Here is an 18,473-nt window from a genome sequence, read left to right as displayed (position 1 = left end):
TGGTCACGGCACCAAATGAAAGGAAGAAGGTTTTCGCTGCGGAGTTATTTATTCGGAAATGCCAACTGACCGGTTACAGATCATCGAACAAGGAAGCAAAACTCTAATCTGCATCTTAGTTACAAAACCTGAACACAGATCCTCTCCCGAACGAATCTTCCTGGAGATTCATTGCCTCCAATCATTTGTCGGTCAAATAAAAGCAAATGTTACAAAGTGGCCCCGCGAATTCCGCAACAGAATTCCATTTTCCATTCGACGCAAAGCGAAATTCTACGAACAACACGTACCACTCACGTGCCTCCCGATCAGTAGTATCACCTTTACACCAGGTTTGCAAGGTGGCTTGTCGGCTATTAGTCATAATTTCGGCTTGTGCTATCAGGTAAATCCACCAAACGCTCTACGTCCGTCAGTGCACCTTACGTACGGACCACAAGCCGTCTCCTAATATGCTTTCGTGGAATAAAAGGATTCTGGCGCATAACGAAAACAGCCTCGAGCGATAGACTACTCTGCTCCTGGGATGTGATATGAAGAATAAGCGCTGGTCCCCAACAGGTCGAGGCTCAATAATTCGAGCGAGTCACAGCCAGGATCCACTGAGATACCCACCAAGATCTTGTGCTGCAGCAGGTCATCAATTGCCACCACAGTCAATTGCTGTATACTTGCCTGCAGAATGATTTTGGACAACTTCAACAGACAGGACTCATCATCTTTAGCCGACGGATGACGCATAGTTCCAAAACGCGATATCATTTCGAATGTGTAAAAGCCGGTCTGATTGCATCAGATTCCCAAAGGGCCTTCGGGAACAAAGAACTCTAACCTTTGCCCGGAGTCATGTCCAGTGAGCTCTGCTAACATCCCGGATCGAGCAGGTCCCCACTTGTTACCCACAGCTAAATCACCCGAAAAAATCAATTGATGCTTCGGCCGAAGCTGACAGAATCCTGTTTTGGGCATCAAGTCACCAACAGTATTGTAGTTCATGGCTGAATGTTTTTGGTCGCCAGGCGGCCAGCAATTCTTTCCTTGTACAGTCTTCCAACTGCTACCATAATCCTGTAGCATGACTATGGTTCAGTCGCTTTTGTACTCAATAGATCATTATGTCCGAATATGATGATCATATATATGGCGGCGTTTGCAGAATCTTACAGGAAGCATTCTGTAACCAAGTACGCCCACTACCATGTCGTCAGCAGCGGTATCAAAGCTGCGTTGACATCATTAAGCGTGATCATCGACTACACCAGCCAGAGTATGTACTTTGTATGGCTGAAATTCATTTACCTCGTAGGAACCTTCTATAATCCAGCCATATGTCAGGTGGCGACCCATAAGCTACAGCCTATAAGCCGGAAAAGTAACATGAAAATCCCCAGCAATTAACTGAGCCACGATAGCATAATAACAGTGGGTTCATCTCTCAACTTGCGTGAAACACTCCAACTGAGGCATGATCGGGTCGGTAACTGAACGCGACATGCAACAACGCAAAGAGGTCGGAGGAACAACAAATCAAACGTGTTTATTACGGGAAAATTCATGGAAGCTCTGAGAATGTGTGCGTACAGTGGGTTTTGGGTGCAACAAATTCGATAATGAGGCAGGTTGACATGAACTAAAACTGGAAATCATTGCGTTTGAGTTGATGGCCGGTTTCACAAAAAGCAAAAATTGGGATGGAGATGGAAGAATGTGATGGGGAGATCGTGGCATTGCATACGAAAAAAACACACCTTAAAGGACATTAAACTTGTGGAAGTGGCAAACCGAAATTGCAATGGAAAAGCAAGTAAATCAAATCCGAACAAAAGGGTCAGTGGGTTAAGGCCGGGTGAAAAATACGTTCGCCGTTGCAATCACAGGCTCAAATATGCGACAGGTGAAGGTAGACGGTAGGGAGAGAACAGTTATGGGAATGCCGTCGGACTGCGAATGGCAGTGCCATGCCATCATAGCACCGACACACTTCGGTCTCGGGAAGTCTCGTCAAGGTTACCGCAATGAGATGGGGAATCCGCATTTCCGTGTCAGCCTGATGCGTATCAGACGAGGAGACTGACACATGTGGGGCCGGATATGCTGTAAACTAACAAGGAATAAGTTTGCTGGGCACGAAAACTTGGGTTTGGATGTAAGGAGACGGGGGTCTGAAAGAAGTTACGATGGTAGGCGCTAGACACCCTCTACAGCACACCCAAGCTCCAGAGAGAAGGTGCAGATATGGTGTCCGGAATCGGAACATCTGCCGATCAAATTTGCGCAGAGCGGGCTTTTATCCCCCTCTTGATGAGAAAGAACAGCTATATACGTGCTGTGCAGATCGCTGCAAAGCGTTTTTGGATGGTTGCAGATCTTTCCGCTAAATGGCAAAAACTTATCGGCCGTTTTCACGCCATCAACTTGGATAAGGCAAACTCTGGCGTGGACACTTTTGCTAAAACAAGGAAAGATGGTCTCGGCGTGTTTTCGCAAGAGACTGTAAAAATCGAACGTCCTTTTTCCAAGCTCCAATAGCGTGATTTCTGTTTGGGATGACGCATATACGGTGCGCTTGCTGCAACATTTCTCGCCACCATCCAACGGCTATTCAGCGATTGTCGAGCATTGAGAATTCTTTGCATGGCGGGCCAGACCTACGGCGATGTCCCCATATATGAGCTATCCTAGATAAGACTCAGATTACAGGCGAGTCGATTACTGATTCATGAAAGTGTCGGAATTGCTATCCAAAGCGCCGCCATGGCCTAAATTAACCACGTTGAGGCGGATACTTACGAATGCGTATGTTGGGTTGCGGATCCATTCGTTCCGTTCACGCAGCAATGAAATTATTACCGTGTAGCTTGTCGTGTTCGGCCGCAAAGACTCCCCCAACAAAACAAGTTGTGGACGCCGGCAGTGCTCCTAATCATCCATAGTTTGAACAAAATCTTTTGCAACTTTGCTTACTGGAACATGGCTTGTTTCAAGCCACTAACAGATGGGACCGTAATCCTCGTCATTTTGCTGAAAGCACTAACAGATGGGACCGTAATCCTCGTCAGACAACCGAAGCCAACCACCTCGAGCAGCAGATTGGACCATCTCACAACTTTCAAAGGCTTGAAATTCGTTGCACTTTGTAATCAAAAGTGGAACAGTGCACCATACGTACTGTTCCTGTTAGCTAAGACTCAGCTCTCGGCTGCACACCGAGACTCCAGTGATACTACCCTATCATCCGCAAAAGGAACGTAGCACTGCCTACCATCTTCAGAGTTAACGTCGTTGTAAGATCCGGGTGGTTATGGATCTCACAGGACGATTGCGGCCATTAGATTATACGCAGTTCGTAGCCAGTAGTCAATAGGAGCAGATGGACATGGGACGACAGATGATATACTGAGGACTGACAGGAACTGGTTCTACAGACAAGCGGATTAGTGAGCATCATGAATTAGGCAAACGTAAGTCAACAATGACGCGGTCAGTGAGAGCAGGAAAGAGTCGCTGACGCAGCACGGATTTCTAGAAGCAACAGAAAGTAAGCACCAAACGATGTACGAACATACATATAGGCCAATCTACAGTGTGAGTTAGCCGTATAGAGAAATAACGGCACAGAAATTCACCATGTTTGGGATGTGAGGAACGGTCTTTCGGTCAGCGGGGCGACGCGGCTGCTCGTTTCATGTGACAAATCAGATTACGCAGTTTCGTCTGTTTAAAACAATCTCGCCAAAGGCTATCTGACAGGTGCGGTACATGGGCATTACAGAATGATAGATCGTCTTGGGCTCCAGATTGGTGTAGGCGATGGCGCTTTCGCCTGAAGTCCAGTGATTCCGGGTTCGATACCCAGTCGGTCCGATTTTCCGTCGGAGGGGACGCTCGAAAATAGGTCTTGGGCGCCAGATTGGTGTAGGCGATGGCGCGTTCGCCTGACGTCCAGTGATTCCGGGTTCGATCCCCAGTCGGTCCGCTTTTCCGTCGGAGGGGACGCTCGAAAATAGGTGTAATCGAGACGAACTTGCAAGCAATGACGGGCGGGTAAAAAATACTGACACTAGTTACTGAGGGTCAAGCAGACCTTAAGTAGGAACAAACCAGGGAGAAAACAAGCAGAGAGGAAAAAAACGGCGTCATAATAAACAGGTGTAAGTCACGTTACTTATGAGTAGTCAGATAACAAGGGAAATTACCGTTGGTCACCGTTGATTCGCAGGGGGAATCAACAGTCGTCTCACTTACAGACGCAAGCTAGGCACCCGTAATTGCGGTTTTCAAGGCGGAAAGATCCTCGTCTGGTTGTCCTGGCAGGAAAACCAAGGGAATCTGTCGAGACTGTCGAAACGTCAGCCTCACCTCTAACCCTTTCCGCACGATACTAACGTCGTTCCACTACCCATTCCTGCCGAGGGCTACTTTTTATTAGTGCTCTTATCCGGATTCGTTTGATTATCAATCAGAAACCATGTTCGATTTCGTACTTGCTCCCGCTGCTCCAGCTTACATGATGGTCAACTTAGATGCATCAAACAACGCTTCACCTGTGGTTATCCAATACCCATAATAATTATAAAATGCGCTGTTTTGGACCCCTGATTCACGTTCTTAAGGTAAGGTTGGCGCAGCACCCCGGGTTTAGCTCTCCAAAATCTGAGCGTTTTACAGCATTCCAACGATGGCCTTTAGTATGTTGAAGTCTTTGTTCTGTGTTGGCTTGTTTTAGACATGCCTCGGAAATCATGTATAATAACCGTACGTCATATGTTGCATATCAGTTAGCAGCGTGATTTTTTCTTACGAAGGTCGTCCATCTCCCGAACCCTCTAGACGTTTTAGGTCAGGAGACTGTGCAAACAAATACGCGCTATTCTGGCGTCCGTAGATCAGCCGGAACCCCAAGCAACCACCTAGGGTATGGATAGATGAGTTGGTAGCGGATTGTCTCAGACGGTTGGTTAATTTTAGGCAAAGAAGTTCGGTGATATATCCAAAACTAAAGGCATGCGCTCACTACTGCTTATGTGGCATGCGTACAGCTCAGGTGTGGACTTGCAATTCATATGGAACACACCTCCTGCAGTGCAGAAATGTCAGGCCTACCCAAACTGACATTCTCATGCTGGGATTGGGAGAATAGGGCGCAATAGAAGAAGACCATGAATCAGCCACTCAGCTCAGCACCATGAAGATCACAGTGGGGTGTATTAAATGAAAAATGTAGTGAAACGCTCGATATAGTGTTCAACTCTCTGTGTAGATGCGACTTTGCGTCTTGAGCGGCAAGGGATCTTTGAAGCACCCCTTAGGAAGAAAACTCAGGGCCCTCATTCCACTTTTAAAATATGGTATACGTGAACAGTCATAGCCTCTCTCAAGAAGGGTGTCAGCGGATTGGGGCGAGATCAGATAATGTTAATGGACAAAACCGGATAAACCATGGACGCCCCTTATTTGCTCCCCTGAAATAAAGATGGGCTTGAAAAAGATTGTATGAGTGAATCGTATCAGTGTATTAACAAGGTTAAAACAAAACTATCAACAAGCAAATACCCAAAACCTTGAGTGTGGTAAGTCGTCCCCATGAAAGAAAAAGGTAACATCATCATAGAGGAAGAAGTCCCTCACGGCGGGTGAAGGAACCCCCTTGTCCTGGTAATCAACACGGCCCACACAGAATGCCCAAATCTGGGGTTTGTTTTGTACAAAATCCCCATATCCGGAAGTTAGGTAATGGAATGGGGGTTACTCGAGTAATTCTGAGCCTACGGAATTGTCGATGAGCCCAAGCAGTTCGCTGTCTCTTCCTCAGCTAACTAATTCTACAGACATGCTGCTGGATGTGTGCGGGGTCAGGACTCCTCACATTTCCCATAAGTAGCGTGAATTTCCCGAATGAATGGAGAGAGCAGGGAAAACATGGAGGAACGAAAGTAAAGTTAAACTTTCGTCCAGATGGAGGGAAAAGGAAATTGCATGTGAGTATGGGGAAATTTGAGACAATTATGTACAACAACCCGTCTTACTGGCTAAATGCGTTCTATGTTGAGCTTGCAATGTCACAGTTTGGAAAGGTTGTTCACTTGGAAAATATACCGCGTGACCCCTAAAACCACCCCACCACAATTACGACAATTATGATGGTGATGTCCACCAGGGTGTTATCACCTTCAGTTACTAGTGCCCGTTAATATGGTTCGGGAAGCAATAATTTTTTCCGTGCACATAATTTGAGAAAAGTGCACCAAATAAACTATTCCCAGCAATACCAACCAGAATCAAAGGTTGCTGATTCCGCATTCATCCGGGGAAAAATGACTGTTAAACACACTGCATGCCTGCATCACTTACAAAGTACAGCCACACGAAAATAACAGAAAACATATTTCAAATTTATCACAATGGTGGCTAATGGCTTAAGTTCGTGCTAGCCATCTTTAAGATAGGAAATTTCCACGAATTGAAGTCCTTTCCAGTTTGGTAGTTTTAATGCATTAAAAAAATATTCATTGGCGCAGACACGAATGCAAATTCAAGGTCTTGTTAGCGTCAAATGCGAGCGCGGATCATCGGGGGTACAGTTCACCGAACGGGTTGACCGTACGTTGATGAATAAATCGTTTTGGCCATTCTTGAAATTTTTGATGTTGTTATGATGGTGTATTTATTCGATACAATGAACGATGTTATCGAATGTGTACTCCATTTTCATTCCTGGTGTGAGAGTTTTAAGGGTTTACTAATCAGCCTGACAACACTATCGACGATCTGTCAATGATTTATAGACATAACCAATATAGTAACCTTTTCGAATCAATCTGCCCCTTGGTGTTGTTCTTATCTCGGTGGTCGATCACCCGAGTAAATAAGCCACCGGTGGCTGTAGTTCGGCCTAAAAAACCCCGATATATTGAATAGTGGTGCATTCAGACAAATCAGTTTTGAAGATGAATCTCCAGATAGGGCTCAAACGTTCAGTCTATTCTGTCTTCTACCTTTTCAGAAAGATTTTATGGAACAAATATTATATTTGGCTTGTATCCATAAGACAGCAGTGGTAATAACATTGCAAGACCCTGCCACTTTTAGGTGCCCTTGACCAGCGGTGGTCATGTTTTCATTTGGACCTTGATAATCGATCTGTGCGCGAAATAACTTTTGTTTGGAACGGCGGCCAACATTACTTTTGGCTCACTAGATCCCAACATTCACCATAATGTGAAAAATACCAAACATTGAACGCAAACAAACGGTTCAGGTGATGACGAATGGCTGAAATGTTAAACGCAGCGTTGCAGCAGGATACACAGAAAGTGTTAGTGATCACTAGTCGATTCCTCTATCCTCGCTTCATTAGTGTTAAGTCACGCCACAGTGCGCCAAGGCAGACTTAACCTAATGTTGCACAGGCAGTTCGTTGGTCTCTGTTGAGGCCTTTGTCTGTGCTCTCAACAACACTTTCCGCGAAAGCAATACTGATAAATATCTGTCTCAATCTTCGCTCACAGGAAGCGAGAAAACAGCACTTGAACGTACCCAGAATTCGATCCTCCGTTTGACCTCGGAACTGATAAATTTACGCCATGGCAGTCTGCACAATTTTGCAAGCCATTTCAGCTTAGCCTGTTAAGGAGCCGAAACAACCATATTCTTATCAACAAGTTAATGAGAGTGTATCACTTCCAAAGAACAACATTCGACGAGGCCACGGTTATTCCACTCCCCAATGTGAAGCGAATTAGAGGTTTTCTCCAGGTGAGTTGTTTTAAGTATACTGGCAACAAAAGTGGCCGGTATACAAATGTTAGGAGCACCAGTCGTGGCCTAGGGAGTAAAACTTGACGTTTCCTGTCATCATTAGATCACCACTTCTTGAGAAATCATAATGGACAACCTTAAGGACGAAGCAACCTCTACGGATCCCCTCGATGATAGTGGTTCTCAGAAAAATAGCATGAGGAAAGGTCAAAAAGATGGCGGTTTTTCCGGCTTGTTCAAGCAAAATTTGAGTAAACTTCACTCTAAATCTGGTTTTAGTGAATATTTAGTGTGAAAGCATTGAGAACGAAATAAACTAAAATACCCAGAAGCCGTACTGTAGATTTTGACAAGACCCAACCCGGGATTTGGATGTTGCCTGTGAAGAACTAGTTCACAAAGGGTCCGACTTCGTGTTTGGGTGTCCGGATAATAATGAGTATGGGGCAGAGACGGAACTTACCCTGTCAAACGCCGAACCCGACGGTTGAAGACACAGAACTACCTTAGCTTGGTAGTGTATTTGCTGCATTTCTGTGGTGACTCACAGAATGCACTACAGCTAAAGGTTAAGTTATATTACTGACATATCTTCCACGATTAAAATGGCATACCACTTGACTTTAGTTTGTAAATAGACACCGAATCTTTGTTTAGATGAGATCTGGGGACTTCTATCAGTTTCCCATCTCTAAACGGAGAGGCACAATGGTTCTTCAGGTCCGTTTGGCTTATCTAGAATGTCTCACAAAAGCAGACTTGTTGTTTGGTCCTCCACTTCCCGAAATAGCCCTCATTGTTTTTTTACTTTTCCGGTGGGGTAGAGCTTGAATCTGATGTAACGCTTTAGATAAAATTAACTCAGGTAGTTTGCGATGTTTGCTTAGTAGGAGCGGGTCAAATGTTGGAANNNGCAGACATGTTGTTTGGTCCTCCACTTCCCGAAATAGCCCTCATTGTTTTTTTTACTTTTCCGGTGGGGTAGAGCTTGAATCTGATGTAACGCTTTAGATAAAACTACCTCAGGTAGTTTGCGATGTTTACTTAGTAGGAGCGGTTCAAATGTTGGAAAAGGTATGCGAAATAAAGAAATGCTAGTGGTTTGCACACAAGTTCACTTTTTGAGATAAAGGTTATTAATCAGTGCCACTAAAAGTAAGTCGAACCCACCATGTTTACCATGCTTACCAGAATTTTTTAGGATAATTTTTCGTCGTGCCGTTAGCTGACGTCGGACTCTTTTGACACACCAATTTAGCTTCTTTATTGAAGAGGATGATCGCTGGGTTTGTGTTTTAAATTTATGTAGTAGTAAATGACTGCCTTCCTGATTCTCGCTCGTCTGCTTTTGCAGCGTTAAATTGGAGTTCAAGACGTTGGAGCATATACGGTACAGCAGTTTGTGCAGCCGGGCTGTGTCGGTAAAATATCAGATCAGATAGTAAACCGTGGGGGTTTCAGAAAGCTGGGTTCATCTCAGACTAGAAGCGGGTACGACCTTAACTAGGTCAGTTTGTGACAGATTTTTAATTTGAAAAATAACCTGGATTGTATGGTGTATTGCAATAAGCAGTCTCACTACAGGTAGTGTAGGTTATCTCTCATTTCTTATACGGAAACTAGCAGTTTTTCCAGCGGGACAAAAAATCTGCCGCCGATGGAATTGGTTTTATTCGGTGTCCTGTGTGCTTGCTTTGACCGCTGAAAAGACACAGGCTGGAAGGGACTTATTCCATCTAGACTCATCATTGTCTTTGTAGTTGTATAGTCACCCGAACAAACATCAACTTACACAGTGCCCACAATCATACTTAATTTGTACCGAACGAGGATGGAAAAATTTGAGTATCTTCATGAGTATTTTGTTAGTCTGTAATGAGACCTATATGAACTCTTACTTGCCGTAGTCATAATGGTATCCAATAGATCAGCGGTTTCTTACACGGTTTTTATTTAAAATTACCTTTCATGTTGCCACAGAAGAAATTTGTACGCACAAAACACGTGCCAAATTTATCTTGGTATGAGGATAGGTTTCGTTAGATAGATGTGGATACAGTTCAGGGAAAGAAAGTTTCTGCAATACTTTCCTTCGGCTACAAAGTTTGCGTATTGAGAGTGAAAATATGACCGTCTTTGTCTATTAGAAAATAAGGATTCTTATTCGCAAAGCCATAAATGTTTGGTACATGCGCTTCCGACTTCTGGTCTTGTGTTCCTCTAGCGCAGAGTTTACAGTTGAATAAAACCGCATGTAAATTTGCTGACATACATTTATCAAAGTTTGGTGAATGTTATTGCAAACGTTTGGTCCTGCTGTTTCACTCCGAAGTAGACACAGAACCACCCCAAATGCTGTGAAAAAATTGATGGTTTGGTTCGAAAAGAGCAGTTAACATGGCTACACAATAGCAACCGTTTACCTTTGGCTGACAAGGGCACTCATTTTGATGTGTTCATGTTAAATGGAGTTCATGGTGGCAGCAGTACAGTTAAATAACAGTGATGCTCCTCATATTGAGACATGTTTTAATTCGTAGCTGTTATGCCACCTAAAGGAAGCATGAGAGCTGAGCTGCTTTCAGACTGCTTAATCCCAGACAGGAGCAGGTGAGATGCTGAGGCTGTTTTCGAACCACGGACCTTTCGATCAGTAGGTTCTCATCTTAACCGCGCAGCTATCTTGCTTCCATAGTACTTCAAACTTATAGAATCACGTTTCGATTAACAACTCATGCCTTTGGCTGACAAAACTAGTGGGAGTGAAAATCAGCATGGCAGAATATTCGTTTTTGCCATAAAATGCATTAGAAAGTATAACAATATTCAAGTCCATTATCTGGTATGTTGGTCAGGTAACGATTCCACCAAAATCGTTGTGATAGTTGAAACTAACTCTTTGTTTCCTATCCAAATAAATCGTGGCACAGAAGAGACTGAGCATTTTTACTTTAAATAAGCTAGGAGTTTATCTCTTGTCTATTCTTGACCAAAAATGCATCTTCAATCTGTTATGTAATTGTTTCGTTTCATAAAATATCAGTAGCATTATAACGATGCCGTATTTCTCGGTTTAAGAATGTAGCTAAAATTGCTTCAAAGTCTTGACTGAAAAAACCAGTTGGATTACAACCAGGAATGCCCTATTTTTGGCCAAATTAGCATAGTTGCCTTGGCCTTCAAACATACTTTTGGCATATTTCGGCCCGCTTGTTTTTTATTTGACTTTATTCAAATGATAAGGCGCTGGTAGTGGCTGCCGAAAAGCAATTGGATCATAATCATACTTATGTAATGCTTTTACAGGGTTTCTAGGTTGGAGGCCTACTCTTGGCTTCTGAGTTTTATTTATAGGTCACATTCTCCAGTGGAGAATGGCTGGCAATTTCCGAATTGCTCACTGGGGATTTATTTTTCCTGGGGCATTGTTCATATTTCAAGGGGCCGGTTGTGATTGGCTGTCTGTCTGTGATTCTGGACAGTCCTGGCCTTCCTTAGCCTGTGGATGCTATTGTTCACCGACGTGGTTCATTCAATCTTGTTTGGTGCAACCTCTTTTACGAAGTGGCCACTCGGTTTTCGTGTCATGAACTCTAGTGCAATATTTTCTCCGGTTATTAAGATGTTGACAGAATTTGGTGGTATTCAGGTTGGCACCTGAAATATAGGCGGGCGTAGCTTCCAATATTACAATTGTACATAGGATGGTGTGTGGCGTGTGTGAGTGTATGTCTGCGACACTCAACAGAAAGTCTCTTCCTACGAACCGTTACATATCCAGAATTTTTTTATGCTGCAACCATTTGATCTAAATGGTTTGGTCTCCAGCCAAAAGATTTTACAAAATACCTAATGTTGCAAACGGAAGAGAGTCCAAGAGCAGAAAAATTACTTAAAGGTAATTTTTGGCATCGATTCCAAAGAAACAAAAAAACATAATTCCAAAGAGCAGATATCCAATTATGACTCTTGTTATTTATTGAGAGGAGAAAGTCCGTTCTATGAAGGCCGAAAATGACCAGTCAATTGTACTAGCTTATTAGTTATCCGATATATCTCCCTTAAAAGCACGACGGGCGAAAAAGAAGCTCAGGCGTACATTTTTTGTCGGTTTCTCAAAATGTGACATGAGATTCAAAGCAGTATGTATATGTTTACGTCTAAACCTAGGAAATATGAAAAATCAAAGACAGCTTACAAGAGCCACACAAGCGCCAACAAAACTCATCAGGCATAAACTGAGTGTGAATCCCCGTACAACTTTCTACAGAACGTTCAAAGTGGTAAAGAGGATTTCCGATGAAAATCACTGGGGCCTGTTTAGTTTAAACTCTGTTTCAAGTGAATGAACCGGTGATCTTGTGTTTTCTGATGTACTAGTGGTATTTTTACATCACGGTCTAGTAGTTTGGGTAAACATTTACTAAAAGTGGATAAGAAGGTACGTAGCGAAAGTGTCACAGCAAAGAGTGCAGGCGTGTTTGCACCGATTCGCTTTGCAACGCATTTGCGCTTGGCTGAGTTTCACCAGTGTGTTTGAATACCTGTGATTGGAGGTGGGTGAGGGGCTGGTTTTTCTTTGCACCAGGAGGCTAAATTAAAAATAGTTATAGGTCAGTGCACTGATAAATGGATGCAAGCTTTTTACCGTTTCTACGCGTGGTCAAAAATCGGTCGAAAAATATGCATTTGCCGAAACTTGAGAAGCAGGGGCTCTTGATGTTCCGGATTTGTTATAAAAGGTCAGGTTTAAATCGTATGGATATGTATATTTGGTGTACAGCCGGTCAGAGATATTGGCGCTTCTTATGGAAGTTGGAGGCTATTTACTCGTTTATTAAAAGAACAAAAAGCCGTGAAATACAAAAAAATACATTGAAATTCTTGAGTCTATGCTCATTGACGCAGTGGCTGACTTGAGCTCCCACACGTAGTTTTGCCGAGTCTATGCAAATTAGTCGCCAAAGACAGATGAGATTTACACTAGTATGCGTACTGTTGTTCTGTGGCATGACTCATTCACTTAGCACCGCTTATCCTGCGGCGTTTGTCATGGAACTGGCACCAAGCCTTACTTTGTGCAGATAAGACGGCCGCTTGCCGTTGATGGGCGGCTATTATCGCAAACATCGTAGTCGACTTTTTGGTTGCGTCAAAGCAAACACATTTAAGTCATCAGTGTGTTTGGTAAGCTCACTTGGTGATTTGTTGCAGTTATGCCTGTTTTTGAATTCAAGAAACCGCCTGATATAGCGCGGAACGCTTCTGTTACCTATCCAGTCTGTGGAATGAACGGCTTTTGAGAATGGGCTTTGGAGTTCCATCACCTCTTTTGTTCTTTTGCTATAACTGTTTGATTCCCCCTTTTTGGTGCTATCATTTGCTAGACGTTTCCGTTATTTTTTCTAAACGATATTCATAAAAGGCCTGCCGCATTACTGAGTTAGGACAACGGCTGTGATGCCGAATGGGCCCACTCACCTGCCTTTTCCTTGTGTGGTGGCGAAAACAGGAATGGCAGCATCGGGTAGCAGCTTCCACTTCTTTAATATTTTATGTTAAATTAGCCTACTCTCGCTGTAGCTGAGCCGATAGGGCTTTCTAGGTTTTAATTATCCATCCAACTCAGGCACCAGTCTGAAATTTCAATGCAACTCTATTTATGGATGACATGAAAATCATGAATGAATCCTTCAAAGGTATTCTTCTGTTGAACAAATATTATGCTACGTCGTGGGCGATAGCGAAAGTGTTTTCGAATAAACGCTGATGATTAACAACTCTATGCTGCCTCCTAGTAATCGAATTATGGAATTTACAAGCAACCTTGTACAAATTGAAGTTGATCCGTGTAAATTTGAACCTCAGAATGGCACAACGGCAACGCTTGAAATTGTGGGGTGAACTAACAAACCAAAAACTGTTAGGCTCGAGGAAAAAGATAAGCTAAAAGCAGGGTCAGCGCCACAGGCCAAGACCTGAAGGTGGATAGAGAGCACAACTGAACGCCTGCCTCTTTGATTAAGTAATGTACTAGGATGCAAAACACAAGCACACAGAATATTGAGTAGATTAAAAAACAGTGTTCGAGGTACTATGTATCGAGAGGCGACGGTTCTCGAAAATGAAACGGTCAAACTACTTACTACCCCACTACGTCCGGGGAGTGCATTCATACATTTAAAGGCGAGCCATAGGTCCCCACCCACCTGTTGATTTAAACAAAACTGTTATGGCGCAAGTTCCGTAAGCCACCGCTCAACCTTGGGAGCACTGATGATGCGAATGAAAAATGGTATTAATTTGACGGCTTCATCGACATCATTTACACATGCGCGCTTATCTACAACCACGGAATCGAGTCTGCAAGTGATGTGAAACTCACCAAATGCACTGAAACAGTTGCATCATTTGACGGCTTCATCGACATCATTTTCACATGCGCGCTTATCTACAGCCACGGAATCGAGTCTGCAAGTGATGTGGAACTCACCAAATGCACTGAAACAGTTGCATGTAATCCATGTCAGGTTCACAAGTGTTATACGTGTCCAAAATTACGCAAGCGTTTGAAGAGGAATAATTATTGCTTTCCTGAACAACCGAAAGCAAGAATCTCCACACACAAGCGTATAGACTGTAGGGAAACAGAATACAAAGTGTGTCTCTAGCGATGTCACGGGTGGTGAAAAGTTGATCATTTAGTTATAAAAAAGATGAGCAAGGCGTTTCAAGCGGGTAAATATGTCAACAGGACGTTAGGGGATCTACAGTCTAGACGCCAGTACTTTCAGCGTCTTTGTCCTCGGTGAACGATGCAAAAACAGTTATTGGATATTTATCACGAGAACTGTACTCATGGACACAAGATCGAGTGCTCTGCGACTTCACTGCCAGGACCAATAGGAAGCGACCATATTTTATTAAAAAAATCCAATCATCATGACTACTATGATATTGTTGCTTCTTTTTATTCGAGTTGAATGAGATTTGGTAAGCACCATTTCAGCGCACTTGGTTAGAGGTTTGATCACCGTATCCGATGTGCAGTAGAATTGACAAATCTAAGGCTGTCATCCGTTTGTTAGCTTAAGCGAACAAATGCAGTGCAATCATGGGGTCCAAAGCCTTGTTTTTAAAGGGATTACTTGAGTATTTCTTATGTTATCCGAGGTCAGGCGTATAGAATAATAACAATAGAGTTTGAATACCTCTCAGATCATTTAATTGCGGCAGATGATCTTGCAGCTATCCGGTTGGCTTCCTGTTCTAAAGTTTTGAAGGACGCTGCGGATACAAAACCTGAGCTTACATGTAACCCACGTTTTTTACTCTAAGCTTCCTAGTTTGATGACGACATGTGTGTTTCTGTTGATGCAGGTAGGACTATTTACCAAGAGAAGGATGCAACTTCCAAGCAGTTGATAATGACTACTATGATGTGTAGTGCGATATTTCTCGCAGTTCCTCTTTATTTGACGAGGGCTAGTTTTCCAACAGCGAGCCTTCCACAAAACTTGACTGTTTTCTTGCTATTTAATCGGTTTGATTTAAGGACATATATCGATGTGGCACATTGCTCATGCTTACTGTAGGTATAGTACCTAATTCAGGTGAGCCCAGATAGTGAGCTTCAACCTGAGATAACTCTAACAGTGAACGTGTAAGACACAAATGACTGATATTGTCTGTATTCAGGTGACATTTCTTACCAGAGTTTAAATGAAGCTTCATACCTAATACATATTCCTTTACGATTCAAACGTGATGGATACCGTATGATCTTAGGATCACCAACCTGATACCACGCCACCCATCTCTCCACGGCCAATGAAGACGGAATGTCTCGTGTAGTTGACCTTTTGAGGTCAGATTTGGAATCCAGACACACTGGGCAACATCCGGCGGATCTCGAAGTGCTATTCGGATAGCTTTTACTGCTAAAATGATGAACCTTCAGCGAAATAAGGTGACCAGCACGATTACGTATTCAATCGTAGGGAAACTGACACAAAATAGGAATATAAATTACAAGTTGGTTAGAAAAATCAGTGACGATAATCAATTTTGGAGTTGACTGAGTTGTATTTCGGACGATTAAAATATAGTTGCTCATCAGAAGTTAGCCGAATATCCAACCATTCGATCTGCATTTTTGTTTGGTTTAGATCAGAGAGCAGTTCTTTCTTTATGACCAATGAATGACATCATATTGTTACTCAACACCCAGTAATTTCCCTTTACACCCTTTCTGAAAATTGGTTGCGGCTAACTTTGGTGCACCTGTCTGACTGCAGGCTTGAAGTACACGTAAACAACGGGCTAATTTTAGTCACAGCTAACTAAAACAATGGGTTGGGGTACACTGGGCATGCGTTTAGCGACCTGCACTTGGCTCCACAAGGGAACCGCTAGAATTAGTTCATTGTCTTATTTCAACAGTGACAGTTGGGACTACATATGGTGTACGGACACACGGATGTGCGAATCGTTGCTTACAACTGTACTTGTTTAAGCTGTTTTCACAAGCTAACCTGAAACGCAACTGGAAAAAAATTGACAGAGATAACTGAGGTTTTTTCCGGACATATCGTCAATCGTTTGTGCAAAGTAGACAGCTCAAACTGCATAAGCCTTTTAGATGGAGAAAGTGTGGTCAGTAATTTTATGATATTTAGTTCATCTATCAAAATCACATAAACAGAAATCCTAATTATATCCATAATTTTAGACTTCATACGGGCTCAGATCCTCAACAAATTATGCCCGACTTTAGTTAACTTTGAGATGTGGATTTTGGCCGCGTATTTGATTTTTCTTCCATTTTATGGTAGAAAAACTGTTGCGTTTTCTGATCATGTGAATTTTTTCCGCACTGGAATTCGATGACAGCTCATTACATGTTAAAACATCGATTATGATAAAGTTACCGCAGGAGAAATGCGTATATTGATGCAACCTCTTTTCAGTGGGATAAATTAATCTAGTCAGTTGGGGAATTATTTATTGATCGACCCACCAGTCTCATCAATAATCAAAATGTACAGTGTTTAGCTATTCAGTTCGGGCAGTTCATTTGAAACTCCGTCATTCACACCACATAGTTGTGTTCCAGGAAATCAATCTGGAATTGTGGTCCTTTCGGGTAAAACTGGCCAACGCAGCCATTTTCCAAGATTCTGTAGATCATACGTTCTTCACGGTCTTTGGTAGAAAGATTATGGTTTATTAGGAGCGTTTAAGAGAAGACTACACATGAAAAGGTGAAGACCACTGTACAGGGAAAGTGTACATCGTGTCATTGGAAAATATGTTTGCCCGAAAAAAGAATACCAGTGGGAGCTGTTCTCATTTGTTACATTTCATTTCGTAGTTTATTTGTTCGTTAAATTCATTGCCTTCTTGTCATTCATCCCACCTTGCCTTCAACACAGCTAACCAGGTTCATGTGTGTCAACATTCTACGCCAACATCAGGTGCCTAGCTGCCATGCCATCCGAAGGAAGCACGAGGGCTGGGACCTTCGGGTCAGTAAATTCACGCTCTAACCACTGAACCATCTTGCCTACTCATTACGTCTTTCGACAGTAATAACCGTCAAAGCTTATGAGGCCAAATCAGAGATGACGGTAAACCTGAACTGCACAAGAACTTGGAGGAGTTCTAGAAGACGGCGAAAAAAACTAATCGCTGGCCTTTTTGTCACATGTCCTCTGAAATGAGAAATGCAGACGGCGTCCAGTCGTACACTACTGTCCAGAATACTCACCCCAAAATATTCATATTATCATCTCGAAAAGAGGTGACTTGGTCTTGTTTTAATGTTTTGCACTTAATTCGGATGAAGTGCTCAGCATAGGGTTATACTCGATGGCTGTATAGAACCTAATAAATAACGTTCTTTTCCAACGGCAAAAGTTACACTGAGTAAAGCGTTATGAGGGGTTTGTCTCCTCTTCCAAGGATACATTTTTGATTTTATGAAGGTTGCATTTATTTTTATTCGACCTCTACTTGACTTTGGACCCCAGTAAGTGACGAATGTAAACTGTGTCTCGGTTGGAGGTCACACGGACCACACACAGCTCACACAGTATTGTGCCAATTAGTGAGACCCGCACAAAAGTTTGAATGTCGTCCAACATGTGGTTATCGACAAAAATAACCAAACACGAATTATTTTCTTTGGGGTTCTATGGACAACAGAAGCGCAACCATGGTCTGTATGACAGAGTACGTCCAACCTCAAGACTACTAGGCTTCTTCATGCAGGACATCTTCATTTGTGGCTGAGTTTTATGGGCTTCGGGTAGCTATCCAGCAGGTCACCATTTTAAGACATATAGGTGTGCAAGTGCTAAACTTTAGAGAGTGGACGATTTGCACAAAGAAACTCCCAGAAAGTATGCCGTGATGAAGCTTCCGTCCTGTCAGTCTATGCTGAAAAGCGGAAGTCGTTTCAATCCTATTGATAATCATCGGCAGTGCGCATCTCACCAAACTCAAAAGGGTCTCGAAGTCACAACTTCCCTGCTAGTAATCCGAACAATTGGCCGCTCGGCAACGAGCGCCCAGTCACCGAGTCTTTTGTTTCGTTTGGGTTCGAACCCCAGCTGTGTATCTGTTGCCAGTCCTTAAACGGAACCATATTTATGCTAGCTAGTCAACCTTCATCGTGTCCAGCATCTCTCGTCATTCAGACCCTTTGATAAGCT

General features: G+C 43.0%; 2 protein-coding genes across 2 annotated transcripts in view; one reads left to right on the top strand and one right to left on the bottom strand.

Moving 5' to 3' along the window:
• Nucleotides 1–1,291: 1,291 nt before the first annotated feature.
• The window catches only part of T265_01348 (hypothetical protein), a gene marked incomplete at both ends in the record, with an annotated part of 29,153 nt that continues 11,971 nt past the window's right edge, over nt 1,292–18,473 (bottom strand). Inside the window, 2 exons of the mRNA XM_009165354.1 lie at nt 1,292–1,357; nt 1,982–2,094. Coding sequence (XP_009163618.1) covers nt 1,292–1,357; nt 1,982–2,094 — 179 coding nt within the window. The remainder of the gene's footprint in view (nt 1,358–1,981; nt 2,095–18,473) is intronic.
• Nucleotides 6,520–18,473, top strand: part of T265_01347 (hypothetical protein) — a gene marked incomplete at both ends in the record, with an annotated part of 149,553 nt that continues 137,599 nt past the window's right edge. The window contains one exon of the mRNA XM_009165353.1: nt 6,520–6,600. The remainder of the gene's footprint in view (nt 6,601–18,473) is intronic.

This window comes from Opisthorchis viverrini (genome assembly GCF_000715545.1).
Source record: "Opisthorchis viverrini unplaced genomic scaffold opera_v5_14, whole genome shotgun sequence".
NCBI lineage: Eukaryota > Metazoa > Platyhelminthes > Trematoda > Opisthorchiida > Opisthorchiidae > Opisthorchis > Opisthorchis viverrini.
The sequence above is the reverse complement of the archived record's forward strand: the minus strand, read 5'-3'. Positions and strand labels throughout refer to the sequence as shown.